General features: G+C 47.2%; 1 protein-coding gene across 1 annotated transcript in view; it reads right to left on the bottom strand.

Annotated features, from left to right (window-relative positions):
- Window positions 1-681: 681 nt before the first annotated feature.
- The window catches only part of LMAN2 (lectin, mannose-binding 2), a 20,884-nt gene continuing 4,967 nt past the window's right edge, over window positions 682-16,598 (bottom strand). The window contains exons 3-8 of the mRNA XM_010846559.1: window positions 6,336-6,453; window positions 5,626-5,705; window positions 5,321-5,482; window positions 5,118-5,232; window positions 2,553-2,672; window positions 682-1,367 (exon numbers count right to left, since the gene is read on the bottom strand). Coding sequence (XP_010844861.1) covers window positions 1,207-1,367; window positions 2,553-2,672; window positions 5,118-5,232; window positions 5,321-5,482; window positions 5,626-5,705; window positions 6,336-6,453 — 756 coding nt within the window. The 3' untranslated portion in view covers window positions 682-1,206. The remainder of the gene's footprint in view (window positions 1,368-2,552; window positions 2,673-5,117; window positions 5,233-5,320; window positions 5,483-5,625; window positions 5,706-6,335; window positions 6,454-16,598) is intronic.

The raw sequence follows: 16,598 nt of genomic DNA, 5'->3' as shown, positions 1-16,598 counted from the left end.
GCAAACCTATGGGCCGAAGAACAAAGGCTATTCTGTGTCTGAAAGACCTAACCAAGTTCTTGGAGGAAAGAAGAATAAAGGAGATTGTGAAGAAACACTCAATTTATCGGATGTCCCATGACTCTCTCTGTGGAGAAGGAACATGATAAGAAGTCAGTGGTGGCTGAAATGTTTATCTGGGAGTGGGAAGGTGCTGGGCTGGATGGGGGCCCGTCCCATGGCGGGCGGGGGTCAGGGGAGACTGAATGCAGCAGCCAGCTGCACTGGGAGTGAGCCGCAGAGGCTGCCACACGTGGCACTTACTGTGAGCTTTCCTCACGTCCTGAACCACCTTTGACCAGCCATGACACCAACGGGAACACCACCGCTGACCCACAATCCCTTGGGTGGGAACCACACCCTCCGTGTGGGAACCACATCCTCCCCTCAGTGGGTCCTTTCACAGAGGCCCCGGGTGCGTGGAGACAGTGCAGGCCTCACCCCACGTTGCCAGTGGTTGTGTGCCACCAGGCAAGTTTTACTTGACCTCTAAGAACTGTGATTCCCCAACTAGGAAATGGAGACCCCAGCACCTGCCTCCTGGGGCCATCCCACGCCTGAGGCGACGAGGCTCGAAGCTGGAAAGCACCTGGAAGTCAGTCAAAGAAGAGAAAAGCAGACCTCTTAGGGCAGCCACACAACTGAGGTTGGTTATTTCACTTTATTTAGCAAACCATCATACTCTGGGCCCCACCAAACTGCTCCTCCAGCCTCACCCGAGGGTCGGCCTTGGGAAGAAGCTCGGAGCGTGAACAGGAAGACCCAGGCTCCCCAGTTGGCCTCCTCTTTTGCCACACACACCACACAGCACAGAACAAGATCACTGCTTGTGTCCTCAGGCGCCCACCCCAGTGTGGCCTGGGGGGCCTCCAGTGTTCACAGCCACCTGCCAGGCTCTCAGCCCAGCACCAGGCACAGACCCCCTGCTCCTGAGAGGCCGGCACAGGGCCAGGGCCTCTGCCCCCGGCTGTGGGCATGGAAAACTCTTATTCCCCAGCCCTGCAGCCTTACTCCCCATTGGGCAAGAAGCAAAATATATGAAAATACTTTAATTATTTCTTTGAAACGGTTAAGAAATAAGGTCATCTTATTTTCCTTTTACAATCCTAGTAAAAAAAAAAGTTCACATTAGCGCCAGGACCCTTCCCCAAGCCACGGGCTGGCTGCTCAGTAGAAACGCTTGTTCCGTTCCTGCCGCTTCTGAAACACCACGGCCCCCACCACGGCGCACACGATGATGCCCAGGAGCGCGCACAGCAGCAGCAGAAACACCCGCCACCCCGTCAGGGGTCCGCTGCGAAAGTTCCCCGTTGGATCGTCCACATTGTCTAAAGGAGGAGAGAGGGGTAAATGAGAGGCCGAACGGGCTCCCAGGAGACAGCGTGATAAGGCCCCCATCCCACCCTCGAGGCAGCAGCTGTGGCCTGCTCGCAAGGCTCCAGCACGGGGCAGGGGCATGCACAGAGCGACAATCTCACTGGGAACAAGGCTCCCCGGGATTCAGGCTGAGGTGCCTTCTGCTGCAAGAAGCTGGTGAACTGCACGCCTGGGATCTCCCTGACAGCCCGAGTCTGCCTAGGTGGGCCCAGGACCTGTTTTCCCAAGACCACCCCCAGCCCGGTGCAGTGGTCTGAGGTCCCCAGCTGAAGAAACATGGCCCTGGCCACAGTCTGCCCTCCCTCACACGTGGATGCATTCCATGCCTCCTGGGGGGGCTCCCAGGGCCCTGACCCCCAACCTCCGTCCTTTCGCTTTGACCTTCTAGCCCAGTGGGCCCACTTGTCTGACCGGGAATTAACCCCTGCCAGGCCAGCCACATGGGCTGCTGGGTGGGCTGGAGCAGATGTGTCCAAAAGCCTTGGCAGCAGGAAGCCTTCAACGAAAGGCCGCAGATCAGTGGTCTATGGCAGGGTTTGTTTGGCCCCCAAAACATTTAAAAGCAACTTGAATCTTTAAAAAGTGAAATGTCACATAAAATGTTGGGTTCCAGTGGTACTCTATCTCCCGCTGGGCCCACACGCACGACTTTGGGGCTCCTGAAGTACAGTTCGCAACACACACACACACACACACACACAGGGGCCTCACTCCCCATCCATCCTGAAAACCCTCTCTCTGTGAGGATGGAGTAGTGGCTGACTACTACCCTGCAAAGGGCTCAGACTTGGAGGTCTGCCAAAACTCAAGTTTGCATCCCGCCTTTTTACCTCTTTTTAGCTGAGGAAGCCTAAGGATCAGCTCCCCCAGCAGTTGTAAGGATCTACTGCAGGCTGTTCACTGAGGCCACGCACTGAGGTACCAGCACGCCTGCACCAGCAAACAGCCCCTCTGGCTTCACCAGCCGTGATCCCAGCACTGAGTGCAGGACGATGCAGAGGCCAGGGGCTCACACACCTGTTCATGAGCACTAGCTGCTGATTCAAGGGCTGAGTTGGTCCAGGGAACGGCAGATGGACCCCAAGCAGCTGCCTAAGCCAGCCCAGGCCCCACCGGAAGGGGCTGTTCGTGCATACCTTTGGGCGACTTGAGGAAGTTGACGCTGGGCTCGATCTTGGTCCAGTCGATGCTCTCCTCGTCCGGTGTGTGCTCCACCATCAGTTGGAACAGCTTCATGGAGATGATGTCATGATTGTCTGCAGGACAAGAGTTAGCTTCTAAGGGGCATGGAGCCGCTTTGGCACACGAGCTCAACCCTCTCCCACCCCACACCACACAGAGTGGCCAGGTCCCCTGGGGAGAACCTAGCAGCCTCTAGCAAGCAGTATTCAGGGGCTGGAATACTCCAGAACTCAGCAATAAGAAACCTGGGAGGAAGCAGAGCAGAGAGGAAAAAGCACAGGTTTTACAATCAACATCGCTGGTTCTAATCCTGGCTCTGCTACCCTCTTTGAGGCTCAGTCTCATTTGCAAATGGGGGTGGTAATCTCCATCTTGCGGTTACTGAGGCATGTAAATGAGAAAGTACAGACAGGGCCAAAGGTACACTGCCTGGAGGTAGCATGTCCTTGAAAACCGAACCGGATAAAGACCCACACACTGCTGCATGGCTGGTTGAGAAGCCTGACCCTCCCGGGGGCGGGCAGCCACAAGACGCTCAGCTGTGACAGTCATCGATTGTACCTGGGGAGACTTGAGGAGGGCCGGGGTCCACTAAGTATGGGCAGGAGAGAACCCCTGCCTGACGCTGACAGTAACTGACAACCCCATTTGGAGATGGAGAGGTTGAGGCTCAGAAATGAGACGAGGGTCCCAGTCAGCCTGCCACCAGCTCTCAGCTCAGCTAACTGACTAGAACCTGAAAGTGTAAAGAGCAAGGACCCTGCAGCCAGGCCAGGCAGAGGCCAGCGCACTGGACAGCTGGTATGAGTGGCCCTGGAAGCCCAGGGCCAAGCAGGGGCCCTGGAGTCAGACAGCAGGGCCCATCTGAGCTCTGTCACTTCCTGGGTGCCTGAACTTGACATCCACCTCCCTTCAACTCCCAAATGCCCAATGGTCTCAGCTGTACAAAAGGGGAAAGAGACAGCTACCTAACTAAGAACACAGCCACGAGACACCTGCGGGAGGCGGGCATGCACACCCCTCTGCCTAAGGGTCACACTACCGCAGGCATGGCCCCTCCATCGCCCTTCCCAGGGCCTCTTCAAACAGACTTAGAGAATACCCTGTCACAGACATAGCTCTGCTTCCAGAGCCTTCTCATGATGCCTGCTGAAACAGTCAGATGGAATTCCAGGTGACCCAGGGCAGGGTTGTACTGGGCCCACAAATGAAACAAGACAGGCTGTGAGCTGGTAATTATTGAAGCTGGTTAACAGCAGTAAGGGGCTTATCACACCATCTTCCCTCTTGTGGGTACACAATTGGAATTTCCATATTAGAAACCTTTAAACAATAGACACTCCGAGAACCAAATGGACCCAGATGCTTCCATGGTGACAGGGACGCTCCTGGACAGTGGCTGGCTCACAGGCCCTGGAAACATCTATCCTGACAACAAACAAGCCTCTGTCTGGTCTTCTGGACATTGCTTCTCAGCTCTGGTCAACAAGAGCTGGCCCTGAGAAGGGACTAAGGGCCAGCGCCAAGGGCCACCAACAAGTGCCACCCAGGCCTGGTGGTCCCAAGAGGCCTGCACGGGCAGGTAGCACCCCAAAGATTCCAGCACTCACCATGGGCCAAACAAGACAGAGCCCTGACTCCATGCAGCTCACAATTCAGTGAGGGAGACACGACAATAAAATAAATGACACAGTGGATACCAGGATGGTTAAATGCTATAAAGAAAAATAAAGCTAGAAAAGGCGACAGGAAGTGTGCAGGGGACTGGGGTGTGTGTGTGTGTGTGACTTTAAATGAGGGAATCAAGGATGGCCTCACTAGGGAAGAAATATCTGAGCAAGACCTGGAGAGACACAGGCACAAAGGCCCGAGTCACCAGAGAGCAGAGAGGATGCGGCAGAGGGAATGTGGCGGCAGGCAACAGGGAGGACAGCAGCCTCAGCCCTGAGTGAGGCGAAGGAGGAGCTCGGCTGTGGTGCTGGGAGGAGGGCACCCTCGGGAGGCTCCTGCAATTGTCCAAGCAAGAGAGGACGGTGGCCCAGACCTGCCTGCAGTAAAGGAAGAAGAGTGGTCTGCTGCAGGGTGAAAAGAAGACATAGCCAGCAGGACATGCCAACAAATGGGAGGCGGCATGTGAGAGAAAAAGCAGAGGCCGGAAGAACACCAAGGCATTCTGACCCAAGTAACCACTAGAGCAGAGGCTCGTTTGCCTCTGGCCGTGGGTGTGTGAAGGCTGAGAGGCCTGCTGGGCACGTTGCTGGTGACTCAGGTCTGGCGAGGGAAACGTGGGGGTCCACTGCTGGGTTCACCAGATTCAAACCCCCCCAGCTCACAGATGACAGAGAGGGAAGATAGCTGAAGGACCGCACACACACGTGGGAAGAGTGGGAAGAAATCCAGGCACGGGTGGAACCAAATAGAGGCAAGTTGAGGAGGAAAGGGATCTGCCGTGTCCCAAGCTCCCGACGGCAGGGAAGGCCAGACTGAGACTGGATGCCTTGCACTGCCCGCACACTCACCGGACAGGTCGCCGGTACCGGCAGAGGCTCCAAAATAGTAGCCGGTGGGTAGGCGCACTCCCGTGATGTCAATGCAGTTCTTCCACTCATTCTTGTCCTCCAGGTCAGTCATCACCTGCGGCCAGCCGGCAGGTCAAGGGTGGCCCAGGGCTGGCCTGCCCGCCTTCCCAAGCCCTGCAGAGCTGCCCCTCCTGCCTGCTCACCGTCAGGCGACCCCGGGAGTAGCGCACTGCCAGGAAGGTGTCGTGATCGCGGTTGCGGAAGTCAGCCGTGCAGCCCGCCAGCTCAGTCCAGCGGCCGTCCTTGCTGTGGTCGTAGGACAGGGAGCCATTGTTCACCATCACGGAGATGTACGGGAACACGCGCTGAGACAAGACACCGGTCACTCCGAGGGCAGACCAGCCAGTGGAAGGCCACGGGGCACCCACCACCCTGACCCCTGAAGGCTGCTCTCACGCAGGGCCCAGGGAGAAGTCCTGTCCTGCTCTGCAGGAGAGCAAGGGCCTACCTCTGTGGTCTCATCGTTGGGGTACGTGTCCAGAAAGATGGCTAAGCCATGGAAGTTGTCTTTGCTTCCAAACACAGGCCCTAGAATTAGAAGGAGATGCTCCTATGACGGGAGAAATTGGGAATTGCCCAAGGGGTACCTGAAAGACAGAGTAATGCCAGCATGGATGGGGTCAAAAGATGTTAGTGCACAGTCATGCTCCCAGGAGAAAGAAGGGATCTCTAAGTGGGGTGGGGGGTGTTGGAAGGGTAGTCTCAGGCATGTGGCAGAGAGGACTCAAGTTTGAAGCCTGAACTGTGAAAGAACAGCACCTGTCCATGTGCTCTGAGGTGTCGGGGGCAAGGGGATACCTAATCTGTAAAAACCAGATGGTCATGCAGTAAGGACTACCCCTGAACCCAGGGGTCACGAACTTTCTGTCCAAGGCCAGAGAGCAAAGATTTGAGGCTTTGTGGGCCACAGATGGTCTCTGTCACAGTCTCCCTTGTTTTTTCCTTCTTAAGATGATAGGACAGTAAAACCCACTTAGCCGGTGAAGACCAGGCCACACTGGGCAGAGTTGACCACAGGGTCCTCTTCTACAGGGACGCTCCCTCCAGCCACTCCCCAGGCCCCATGTTTCCTCAAAGAGGAGCAGCAGTGCCCTAACAGGGAGTGCAGAGTGAAGGATTCCTGGCCACAGCAGCCCACCTGTGCCAGCACCACCCTACCTGGCACCAGGCGGTCCCGGGTGTACCACAAGGCAATGCCATCTCCATGGAGATTTTTCTTTCCTGCGCCATGAACTTTGAAGTGAACGTGCATCTCCCAGTCTTTGAGGAAGCAAGGCTAGAGGGAGAGCAGAGAGGGCTGTCAGAGCTCCCCAGGCTTGCCTACTCAATGGAAGTGACCTAGAGTGAGTCGGGACACTCAGAACAAGGCTAAGCAGCAGGGCCCCAGTAGGGAGGGAGCAGGAGGCCACAGACTGTCCCAAGGCTGCTGAGGTCCAGACTCCACCCGCCCTGGCCCCAGTCTTCTCCTGTGCTGATTCTCACACCTTGACTTACTTTCCTTGATACCAGCCAAACCTGTTAGCCCTGTTTCTTCTCCATCCCCACTGTTCCTGTCCCCTGGGATCTTGTGGAAGGATTACTATCCCTATTTGAGTCATGTATTTTATAAAAAGAAAACACATTCAGAGATGAAATAACTTGTCCACAGTAGGTAAGTGGATGTCCTGACACACGCCCAGGACTGTCTGACTCGGAAAGTTCTGCTGTTGCCTACAGCTGCCATGGCCTTCAGGCCTGTAACACAAGCTGCACCAACTCCTTTCTGGATTTCCATCCCCACTGTGTTCCCTTCAAACCAACCCTCAAACTGACCCACACCCAGGTCTGGCAGACTTGAAGCCCTAGACTCTCAGCCAGCACACCACCTGCCTCTTGCAGTCTCAGCCCAGCCTGAGGGTGGTGATGGTGATATCAGGCCTGGGGGCTGGAAGGGCAGCTCTGGGGCCTCTGGACTACTGTGATGTGAGGGAAGGAAGGCACAAGGCTGGGCCCACAGCAAGGACACCAGCCTGGCCTTGCCTACCAGGAAGCTGCTCATGAAAACTATGGTATTGACACTCTAACAAGAATCTGCTCAGGGAAAGTCTGCAGATGGGTGTGTGAGCAAGTAATTAAACAAAGGCCTAGCTGAAAGGCAAACTAAAACAAGATATTGCTGACTTATCAGATTGGCAAGGCTTAAAGAGATCATGAGCAGCAATGCAGACAAGAATGAAGAGAAACATGGCCTAAATCCAGAGAACAGTGGATGCTCCCATCTTCTTGGGGGCAATTTGGCTGTTGCAGCTTTTTAACAAAATGAGGGAGATCCATAAGCTCTCACAAGTCAAGATCAAGATGTCAAAGATACTAAGAGGAAAGATAAGCTGAAAACAGTATCAGCGCTATGTGCTCATTTAAAAAAAAATATATTAGTCTATGTGCAGAGAAAGAAGGAAATGAAGGAAATATGAGCAACATTAATGAAAGCTAACTCTGGGAGGGGAATGTTTACTTTCTACATTTTCAATCTTCTATACTGAACATATTACTTCTGTAATCATAAAAAAGTCAGGTAAAGAATAAAAAATAAAAACCCTATGTCCCATCGTGGCTTGTGCATCACTGATTCACCAGGCAGTGTTCTGGGCCTGGGCTCCAGAGGCTCAGGTGAGAAGACGCGGCCCTTGAGAACACAGGGTTAGCAGGCACCTGCTCGGCAGTCTGACACAGTGTGAAGTCAGCCCTCCCAGTTTCTGACAGTTCACTGGCTCTGGGAGACCCTGCAGGTTCTGGAGGGGGGCAACGGTGAGGTGATAAAAAGCAGGTCTCCGTGACAGATGTGCAAGGAATCTGAGTCCAAGACCTGCTGAGGGGGTGGAAGGACTGGTGAATCAGTCTTGCTTTGCGTTGAGGTGACAAAACTCACAACTGAAAAGAACGAATGAGAAAGGGCTCTCAGGGACTACAGCTCAGCTGTGAGTTCTCACAATCCCTGAAATTAGACTAAACAGACTCACTCAGGCCTCATACTTTTAACAAAATATTGTACAAACACAATATCTGGGACACAACCAAAAATACCAGGCACATGAAGAGACAAGATAGGAATAAAACACAGAGAAAGGCAAGGAGGGAGAGAGAACCACCACCGCCATCACCATCCCAGGGACCCTTAAAAGTAACCAGAAGGAAAAAAAAGATTAACTTCAAAGGAGCTATAATTTGCCTGATACTAGAATTTTCAACAGAAACACTAGGAGTAAGAAGACAATAGACTGATATATTTGGAGTTGAAGGAAAATAACAATCAACATAGGAGTCTATACTCAGCACGTGTATCCTTCAAGAATGAAGGTGCTCTTTGGCCTCGGACCTAATTTTCGGCAACAGAGCTAAACACACTAAGAAGAGCCAGTAAATATGGGATCTGCTATTTCCCTCAGGAAAATGGTGAAGAGAATGGAAATCAGCCAGCACAACAAGCACACTTGCTCCTGTGACAAAACCAAGATGAAGAGGCAAGCTGCGGGGATCTGTTGCTGTGGTTCCTTCGAGAGAACAGTAGCTGGTGGTGCCTGAACCAACGCCACCACTTCTGCCATCACAGGAGGTCAGGCCTCAGAAGACTGAAGGGCCGGCAGAATTACCACCACTGCCAGCCTACAATAAACAGTTTAATCTATGTAATCCCCTTTAAAAAAAAAAGAAGGCGAAATTAAGACATTTTCAGACAAAAACACTAAGACTGTCTTTCATTCTTCAGGGAGAAATGTGATCCAGATCCGGACATGAAGTCAGAGATTCAAGAAGGAATGAAGACCAATGACTAAACTAAGTATGAGACTAAAAATACAAACGAACACTTGGCTGTATAAAACAATACTGTTTTGTGTGATTTAAAACAGAAAGATTAATAACAGCAAGGTGAAAGAAGTTAAATCGTCCTAAAAGCCTATCATCGTCCTGGAAGGAGTTAAAAGTACATCTTATCAGTACTCTTTGGTAAAACATGATCTGTGTTTTAAACTCCAGAGTAATCACCAAAATCTTGGCAAATAAGCACAGAACTTTCAAGCTAACAGAAGAATAAAAGTGGAATAAAAATTAACCAACTCAAAAGAAGCCAAGACCAGAGAGAAAAGTGAACAGAGGATAGCCAGGACAAACAGAACGTCAATAGTAAGATGGTAGATTAAATCCAAATGCATCAGTGACTTCACAAAATGTAGACAGACTAAATGTACCCTGCCAGCATACCCAGGATCTCCCTGTATTCTTTTCTTTCTTTTTTTCTAAATGAAATATAGTTGACATACAACATCAGTTTCAGGTGTACCACATAGGGATTTGACAGTTACATACATTACAAATTGATCACCACAAGTCTGGTAATATCCGTCACCACAGAAAGTTATGGTAATACTATTATTATCGCAATATTATTGACCACATTCCCTATGCTACACATTACATCCCCATGACTTATTTAATTTTACAACTGGAACTCTGTACTTCTTAATCTCTTTATTTTTTCTTACAACTACATGTGAATCTACAATTATCTCAAAAAAATAGTTTAATTTTAAAAATAACAGATCAAAGACTTAAACTAAAGAGCTAAAAGTATAAACTCTTAGAAGAAAACAGGGGAAACACTAGATTTAGCAATAATTTCCTGGATATGCCACCACAGCACAGACAACAAAACAATTAGATAAACTGGGCTTCAATGAAATTAAAATCTTTTACATGTCAAAGAACATCAAGAGAATGAAAAGACAATCCACAGAATGAGAGAAAATATTTCCAAATCATATACTGATAATGTCCAGAATACATAAAGAACTCCTAAAACTCAACAACAAAAAACAACCCAAAACTGGACAAAGGATTTAGATAGACATGTTTTTCATAGAAGATAATAATTTGTATATAAAAAGCATATGAAAAGATGCTCACCATCATTAATCATTAGAGAAATGTAAATCAAAACCACATACCACTTCACACCCGTTTGGATGACTATTATAAAAAAATGGAAAATACAGTATTATAAAAATGTGGAGAAACTGGAACCCTGGTGCATTGCTGGTGGGACTGTAAAACGGTGTGGTTGCTGTGGAAAACAGTTTGGTGGTCCTCAAAAAGTTTAACAAAGAGTTACCATATAACCTAGCAATTCCACTTCCTAGGTATTTACCAAAACAAGTGAAGGCAGGCACTTCAGTAGCCACCTACATCCACCCATGTACACAGCAGCACAACAGCCAAAAGGTGGAAACTACCCAGTGTCCACCAACAGATGAATGGATAAACAAAATGTGGTGAACACACACAGGAATATTATTTAGCCATAAAAGAATGAAATACTAATACATGCTACAGCATGGATGAACTTTGCCTATGTTATGCTAAGTGAAATAAGTCAGATACAGACAAATATTCTATGATTCCATTTATGTGAGGTACCTAGTAGAGTCAAATTCAAAAACAGAAAGTAGAATAGTGGCTATCAAGGGCTGTAGAGAGGCAGAAAACAGGGAGTTAGTGTTTAAGGAGTAGTTTCAGCTTCCGATGATCTGGAGATGGATGGTGGTGATGGCTGCACAACAAAATGAAAGTACTTAATGCCACTAAACTGTACACTTAAAAATGGTTAAAACAGTCAATTTCGTCATGTATATTTTACCACAATAAGAACATTTGAGAAATTAAAAAAAATTTTTTTTCATACAGATACATATTTACAGTAATTCAAACTAATTTTTTGTTGGTAGACGTTACACTTTTAAAAATTTTACTGCAGACTGATTCACAATATTGTGTTAATTTCTGCTACACAGAAATTGTAGAAATTGAGGAAAGTGACTCAGTTATACATACATAGTCTTTTGCATATTTTCGTATTTTCCATTACAGATTACCACAGGATACTGAATACAGCTCCCTGTGCTATACAGTAGGATTTTGTTTATTCACCCTATATTAATAGTTTGTGTCCACTAATCCCAAACTTCCAATCCTTCCCTCCCCAACCCCCTGACAGCTTGGCAACCACAAGTCTGTTCTCCACGTCTGTGAGTCTGTTTTGTATATATGTTCATTTGTGTCTTATTTTAGATTCCACATAAGTGATATCATAAGATACTTGTCTTTCTCTAACTTCACTTAGCATGGTAATCTCTAGGTCCATCCGTGCATGCATGCTAAGTCACTCAGTCGTGTTTGACTCTGTGCAACCCTATGGCGTCTCCGTCCATGGAATTCTGTAGACAAGAGTACTGGAGTAGGTTGCCATGCCGTCCTCCAGGGGAATCTTCCTGACCCAGGGATCAAACTGGCATCTCTTGTTTACTGCAACAGCAGGTAGGTTCTTTACCACTAGCGCCCCCTAGGTCCATCCATGTTGCTGCAAGTGGCATTATTCTTTTTCGTGGTTGAGTACTATTCCGTTTGTGTGCATATGTGTTTACACACACACATCTTGGTCCATTCATCTGTTGACAGACATTTAGGTTGTTTCCATGTCTTGGCTATTGTAAATAGAGCTTTAACGAACATAGGGATGCATGTATCTTTTCAAATTAAGAGTTCTAAATATATGTCCAAGAATGGGATTGCTGGATCATATGACAACTCTATTTTTAGTTTTCTGAGGGCTCTCCATGCTGGCTGTACCAATTAACACTCCCATAAACAGTGTAAGAGGGCTCCTTTTTTTCCACACCCTTTCCAGACCTTATAGTTGGTAGATTTTTTAATGATGGCCATCAGATATGCAGATGACACCACCCTTATGGCAGAAAGTGAAGAGGAACTCAAAAGCCTCTTGATGAAAGTGAAAGTGGAGAGTGAAAAAGTTGGCTTAAAGCTCAACATTCAGAAAACGAGGATCATGGAATCCGGTCCCACCACTTCATGGGAAATAGTTGGGGAAACAGTGGAAACAGTGTCAGACTTTATTTTTCTGGCCTCCAAAATCACTGCAGATGGTGACTGCAGCCATGAAATTAAAAGACGCTTACTCCTTGGAAGGAAAGTTATGACCAACCTAGATAGCATATTCAAAAGCAGAGACATTACTTTGCCAACAAAGGTTCGTCTAGTCAAGGCTATGGTTTTTCCTGTGGTCATGTATGGATGTGAGAGTGGACTGTGAAGAAAGCTGAGCGCCAAGGAATTGATGCTTTTGAACTGTGGTGTTGGAGAAGACTCTTGAGAGTCCCTTGGACTGCAAGGAGATCCAACCAGTCCATTCTGAAGGAGATCAGCCCTGGGATTTCTTTGGAAGGAATGATGCTAAAGCTGAAACTCCAGTACTTTGGCCACCTCATGCGAACAGCTGACTCATTGGAAAACACTCTGATGCTAGGAGGGATTGGGGGCAGGAGGAGAAGGGGATGACAGAGGATGAGATGGCTGGATGGCATCACTGAGTCGATGGACGTGAGTCTGAGTGAACTCCAGGAGTTGGTGATGGACAAGGTGGCCTGGCGTGCTGCGATTCATGGGGTCGCAAAGAATTGGACACGACTGAGCAACTGAACTGAATAACTAGCTTCCCAAGTGGCTCAGTGGTAAAGAATTCACCTGCCAACGCAAGAGATGTGGATCTGCACTGGGAAGATCCCCTGGAGAAAGAAATGGCAACCCACTCCAGTATTTTTGCCTGGAAAATCCCATAGACAGAGGAGCCTGGGGGCTACAGTTCATGGGATCACAAAGAATCTGACTTAGCAACTGAGTATACACGCCGGCATTGGCCATCTGTATATCTTCTTTGGAGAAATGTCTATTTAGGTCTTCTGCCCATTTTTAAATTTTTTTAAAATTAGTATTGAATTGTATGAGCTATTTGTATATTTTGGAAATTAAGCCCTTGTTGGTCTCATCATTTGCAAATATTTTCTCTCAATCCGGGCTTCCCTGGTAGCTCACTCGGTAAAGAATCCGCCTGCAATGCAGGAGACTCCAGTTCAATTCCTGGGTCAGGAAGATCTGCTGGAGAAGGAACAGGCTACCTCTCCAGTATTCCTGGGCTTCCCTGGTGGCTCAGATGGTAAAGAATCCTCCTGCAATGCAGGAGACCTGGGTTGGGAAGATCCCCTAGAGAAGGGAAAGGCTACCCACTCCAGTATTCTGGCCTGCAGAATTCCATGGATCACAGTCCAAGGGGTTGCAAAGAGTTGGACATGACTGAGCGACTTTCACTTTCTCCCAATCCATAGGTGTCTTTTCATTTTGTTTATGGCTTCCTTTGCAAAAGTGTCTAAGTTGGACTAGGACCCATTTGTTTATTTTTGCTTTTTACTTCTATTGCCTTGGGAGACTGACCTAAGAAAACACTGGTACGATTTATGTTAGAGAATGTTTTATCGATGTTCTCTTCTAGGAGTTTTACGGTGTCATGTCTTATATTTAAGTCTTTAAACCATCTTGAGTTTATTTTTGTGTGTGGTGTGAGCATGTGTTCTAACTTCACTGATTTACATGAGGCTGTCCAACTTTTCCAACACCACTTGCTAAAGAGATTGTCTTTTTCCCATTGTATACTCTTACCTCCTGTGTGGTGACCATTTACACTTTTACAAACTGTCTCAATGCCATTAAGTACCGTGCAGAAGAGAATGGTTTGAAAAACTAAACTGTTTAAAAATAAAAGACAATAAAAGGTTAAATAGGGGACTCCCCTGGTAGTCCAGTGGCTAAGGCTCCAGGCTCCCAATGCAAGGGCTTGGGTTCAATCCCTGGTCAGGCAACTAGACAGCATCTGCCTCAACTAAGATTCGCATGCCACAATTAAAGATCCACATGCTGCAACTAAAGACAGAAGATCCCGCATGTTGCAGCTAAGTCTAGGCAAAGACCAATAAATAAACTTCTTTTTAAGAAAGGTTAAATGGCAAATTGTTATGTTACTGTATTTTATCACCATAAAAATAAAAGGATAACCACCCAAAAGCCTGGTCATATGCTGTTTACAAGAGACAACTCCAGAAGAGGTAGGGGAAAGCAAAGGACCAAAAAAGACAGTACATGCAAATGCTAAGCAAAAGCAAGCTTGTGCAGCTGTGCCAATGACAAAGTTTAGAAGAGGACTCTTCTCCGTGACAAAGGACTCCATTTACCAGGAAAACGTTGGTCTCAAAATATATGAAGTAGAAACTGACAGACTATAAAGATGAAGGCAAATACACACAGACATTTTAATACACCTCTTCCAATAACTGATAAAAACAAGCAAAATGTCAGAAAGATAGAGAAATTTGAGCCCAATCAGCAAACAGACCTAAAGATCTAAATGGCACACTTCACTCAACCAGCAGAGAATCCACATCTTTCGCAAGCACACATGAATGTGTCCCCCAGATCCTGATCACTTGAAGGACCACCTGCAAGTCTCAACAGATGTCCAAGGACTGAAATCACAGAATCCGTTTCTTGACCATGAAGAGATTAAACTAGATATCGATAATAACAACTTAAAAAATAAAGATAACTAGAAAAGGACTTATATATTTGAAAAAAAAATTAAAAACGTAACTTACATACACAAAAGTCAGCCCAGAAGCCAATATTTCAAATGGTCTCTTTGGTGCCCAGGTGTTTCCTGTCCCTGGGAACAAAGCACCCCAAGCTAGTAGGAGGTGTGCCTCGGAGAAGGGCAACTGTGCCCCGGAGGATGGGAGAGGAAAACCTCCCCGCCTGTCCCCAGCATGCCTGCAGGAAGGTCAGTTTTAGGAAAGAGTACACACACACAGAATTTGAAGACCTAGAAACTGATACCATCAAGACTATCCAAGCCTTGGAAAGTCTCCCCATACTACACGTAAAACTGCAGATCATCAGAGAGAATACTGTGATAAAGACAGTACAAAGGAGGATTTTAAGCAGATGAGGTATGGGCTGGAACTAGTGTAAAGCTGCTTTTGGGAACAGAACATGACATGGTCATGGCCCTCCATCCCAGCTGAGCCATGTAGGGAGCTGAGAAATCTTAATGCCCTGGCCCTCCCCCAGGCCAACTAAATCAGAAGCAATCACTTGGCAGTCATGAACCATTTTACAGCTAGGTGGTTTCTATGTCTTGGCGTGCAACAAAGTGAAAGGCAGAGCTAATCTAACAGTCAGTTGATACCTCATTAACATTTTTTTCCATTAAAATTTCTGATGAAAGATCACTACATTTGGGGTTTATAAATCAAAGGAGTTCAAAATATTGAATGACCCCTGCTATAACAAAACTCCTTGCATCTCCATCTACTACTTCAGTTCAGTTCAGTTCCTCAGTCGTGTCCAACTCTTTGCGACCCCATGAATTGCAGCATGCCAGGCCTCCCTGTCCATCACCAACTCCCGGAGTTCACTCAAACTCACATCCATCGAGTCGGTGATGCCTAAGCGAACACAAATTTTCAGCATTCATGTGAACAAAAAACAGAAGTCATGCTTAAGCTTCTCATTCTGACAATGACATTCATTCAAATGGGGATGGGGAGATGACAGCTCATTTTGAAATGCTCAAGTAAGCACTTCAAAAAATGTTTACTTGGTGTAATAATTACTCAAAAATTGTGTAATGTGTAAGGCATTTCTTTTGATCAATTGTGTACCAGTAGTAACTATAATAATCCCAAAGAAAATATTAAAACTTAATTTCAAGGTCCCAACAAAGTTAAAAAGCTTAAATTATTACACTTAGTCACAGAAGAACATGACAGGCTAATCAATAAGATTTTCAAGCATTACATACACTGCATTAGGATAAAATTCTGTGTGGGATATGAAATGAAAATATAAGTTCAACTTTAAAACATGACATACAATTTGGGTTTATTAATAGTGTTTAAAGGGCCTCCCCAGTGGCTCAGGCTCCTGCCTGCAATCCAGGAGCCATGGGTTGGATCAGGAAGATCCCCTGGAGGAGGGCGTGGCAACCCACTCCAGTATTCTTGCCTGGAGAATCCCATGGATAGAGGAGCCTGGCGGGCTACAGACCATAGAGTTGCAAAGAGATGGGACACAACTGAAGTGACTTAGCACATGCACACAGCACCTAAAAGAGTGGACCTCAAATTGCAATATTTAGATTCCACTAAACAGGAAGATAAGAGAATTATATTCCAGATTGAAAATCTGATGATGGCAAGTGCAGAATTCTCTCAGCCCTGCGATATTACCAACCACCAGTGACTTCCAATCATAATTAAGTTACTTGTAACTGAACCAATTTCTAGCAGTTTCAGCACAATTTGTATCTCACTTAAAAAAAAAAAATTTTACTCTATGCTGAACTCACTTCCTTGAAAAATTTCATTCTTAGAAGTTATTCAAGGAGAGAGTAGCGTGGAAGCATATACACTAACATATATAAGTAGACAGCCAATGGGAATTTGCTGTATGGCTCAGAGAACTCAAACTGGGGCTCTGTAATTACCT

Source organism: Bison bison, unplaced genomic scaffold (genome assembly GCF_000754665.1).
Source record: "Bison bison bison isolate TAMUID 2011002044 unplaced genomic scaffold, Bison_UMD1.0 scf7180017864238, whole genome shotgun sequence".
Classification (NCBI taxonomy): Eukaryota; Metazoa; Chordata; class Mammalia; order Artiodactyla; family Bovidae; genus Bison; species Bison bison.
The sequence above is the reverse complement of the archived record's forward strand: the minus strand, read 5'-3'. Positions and strand labels throughout refer to the sequence as shown.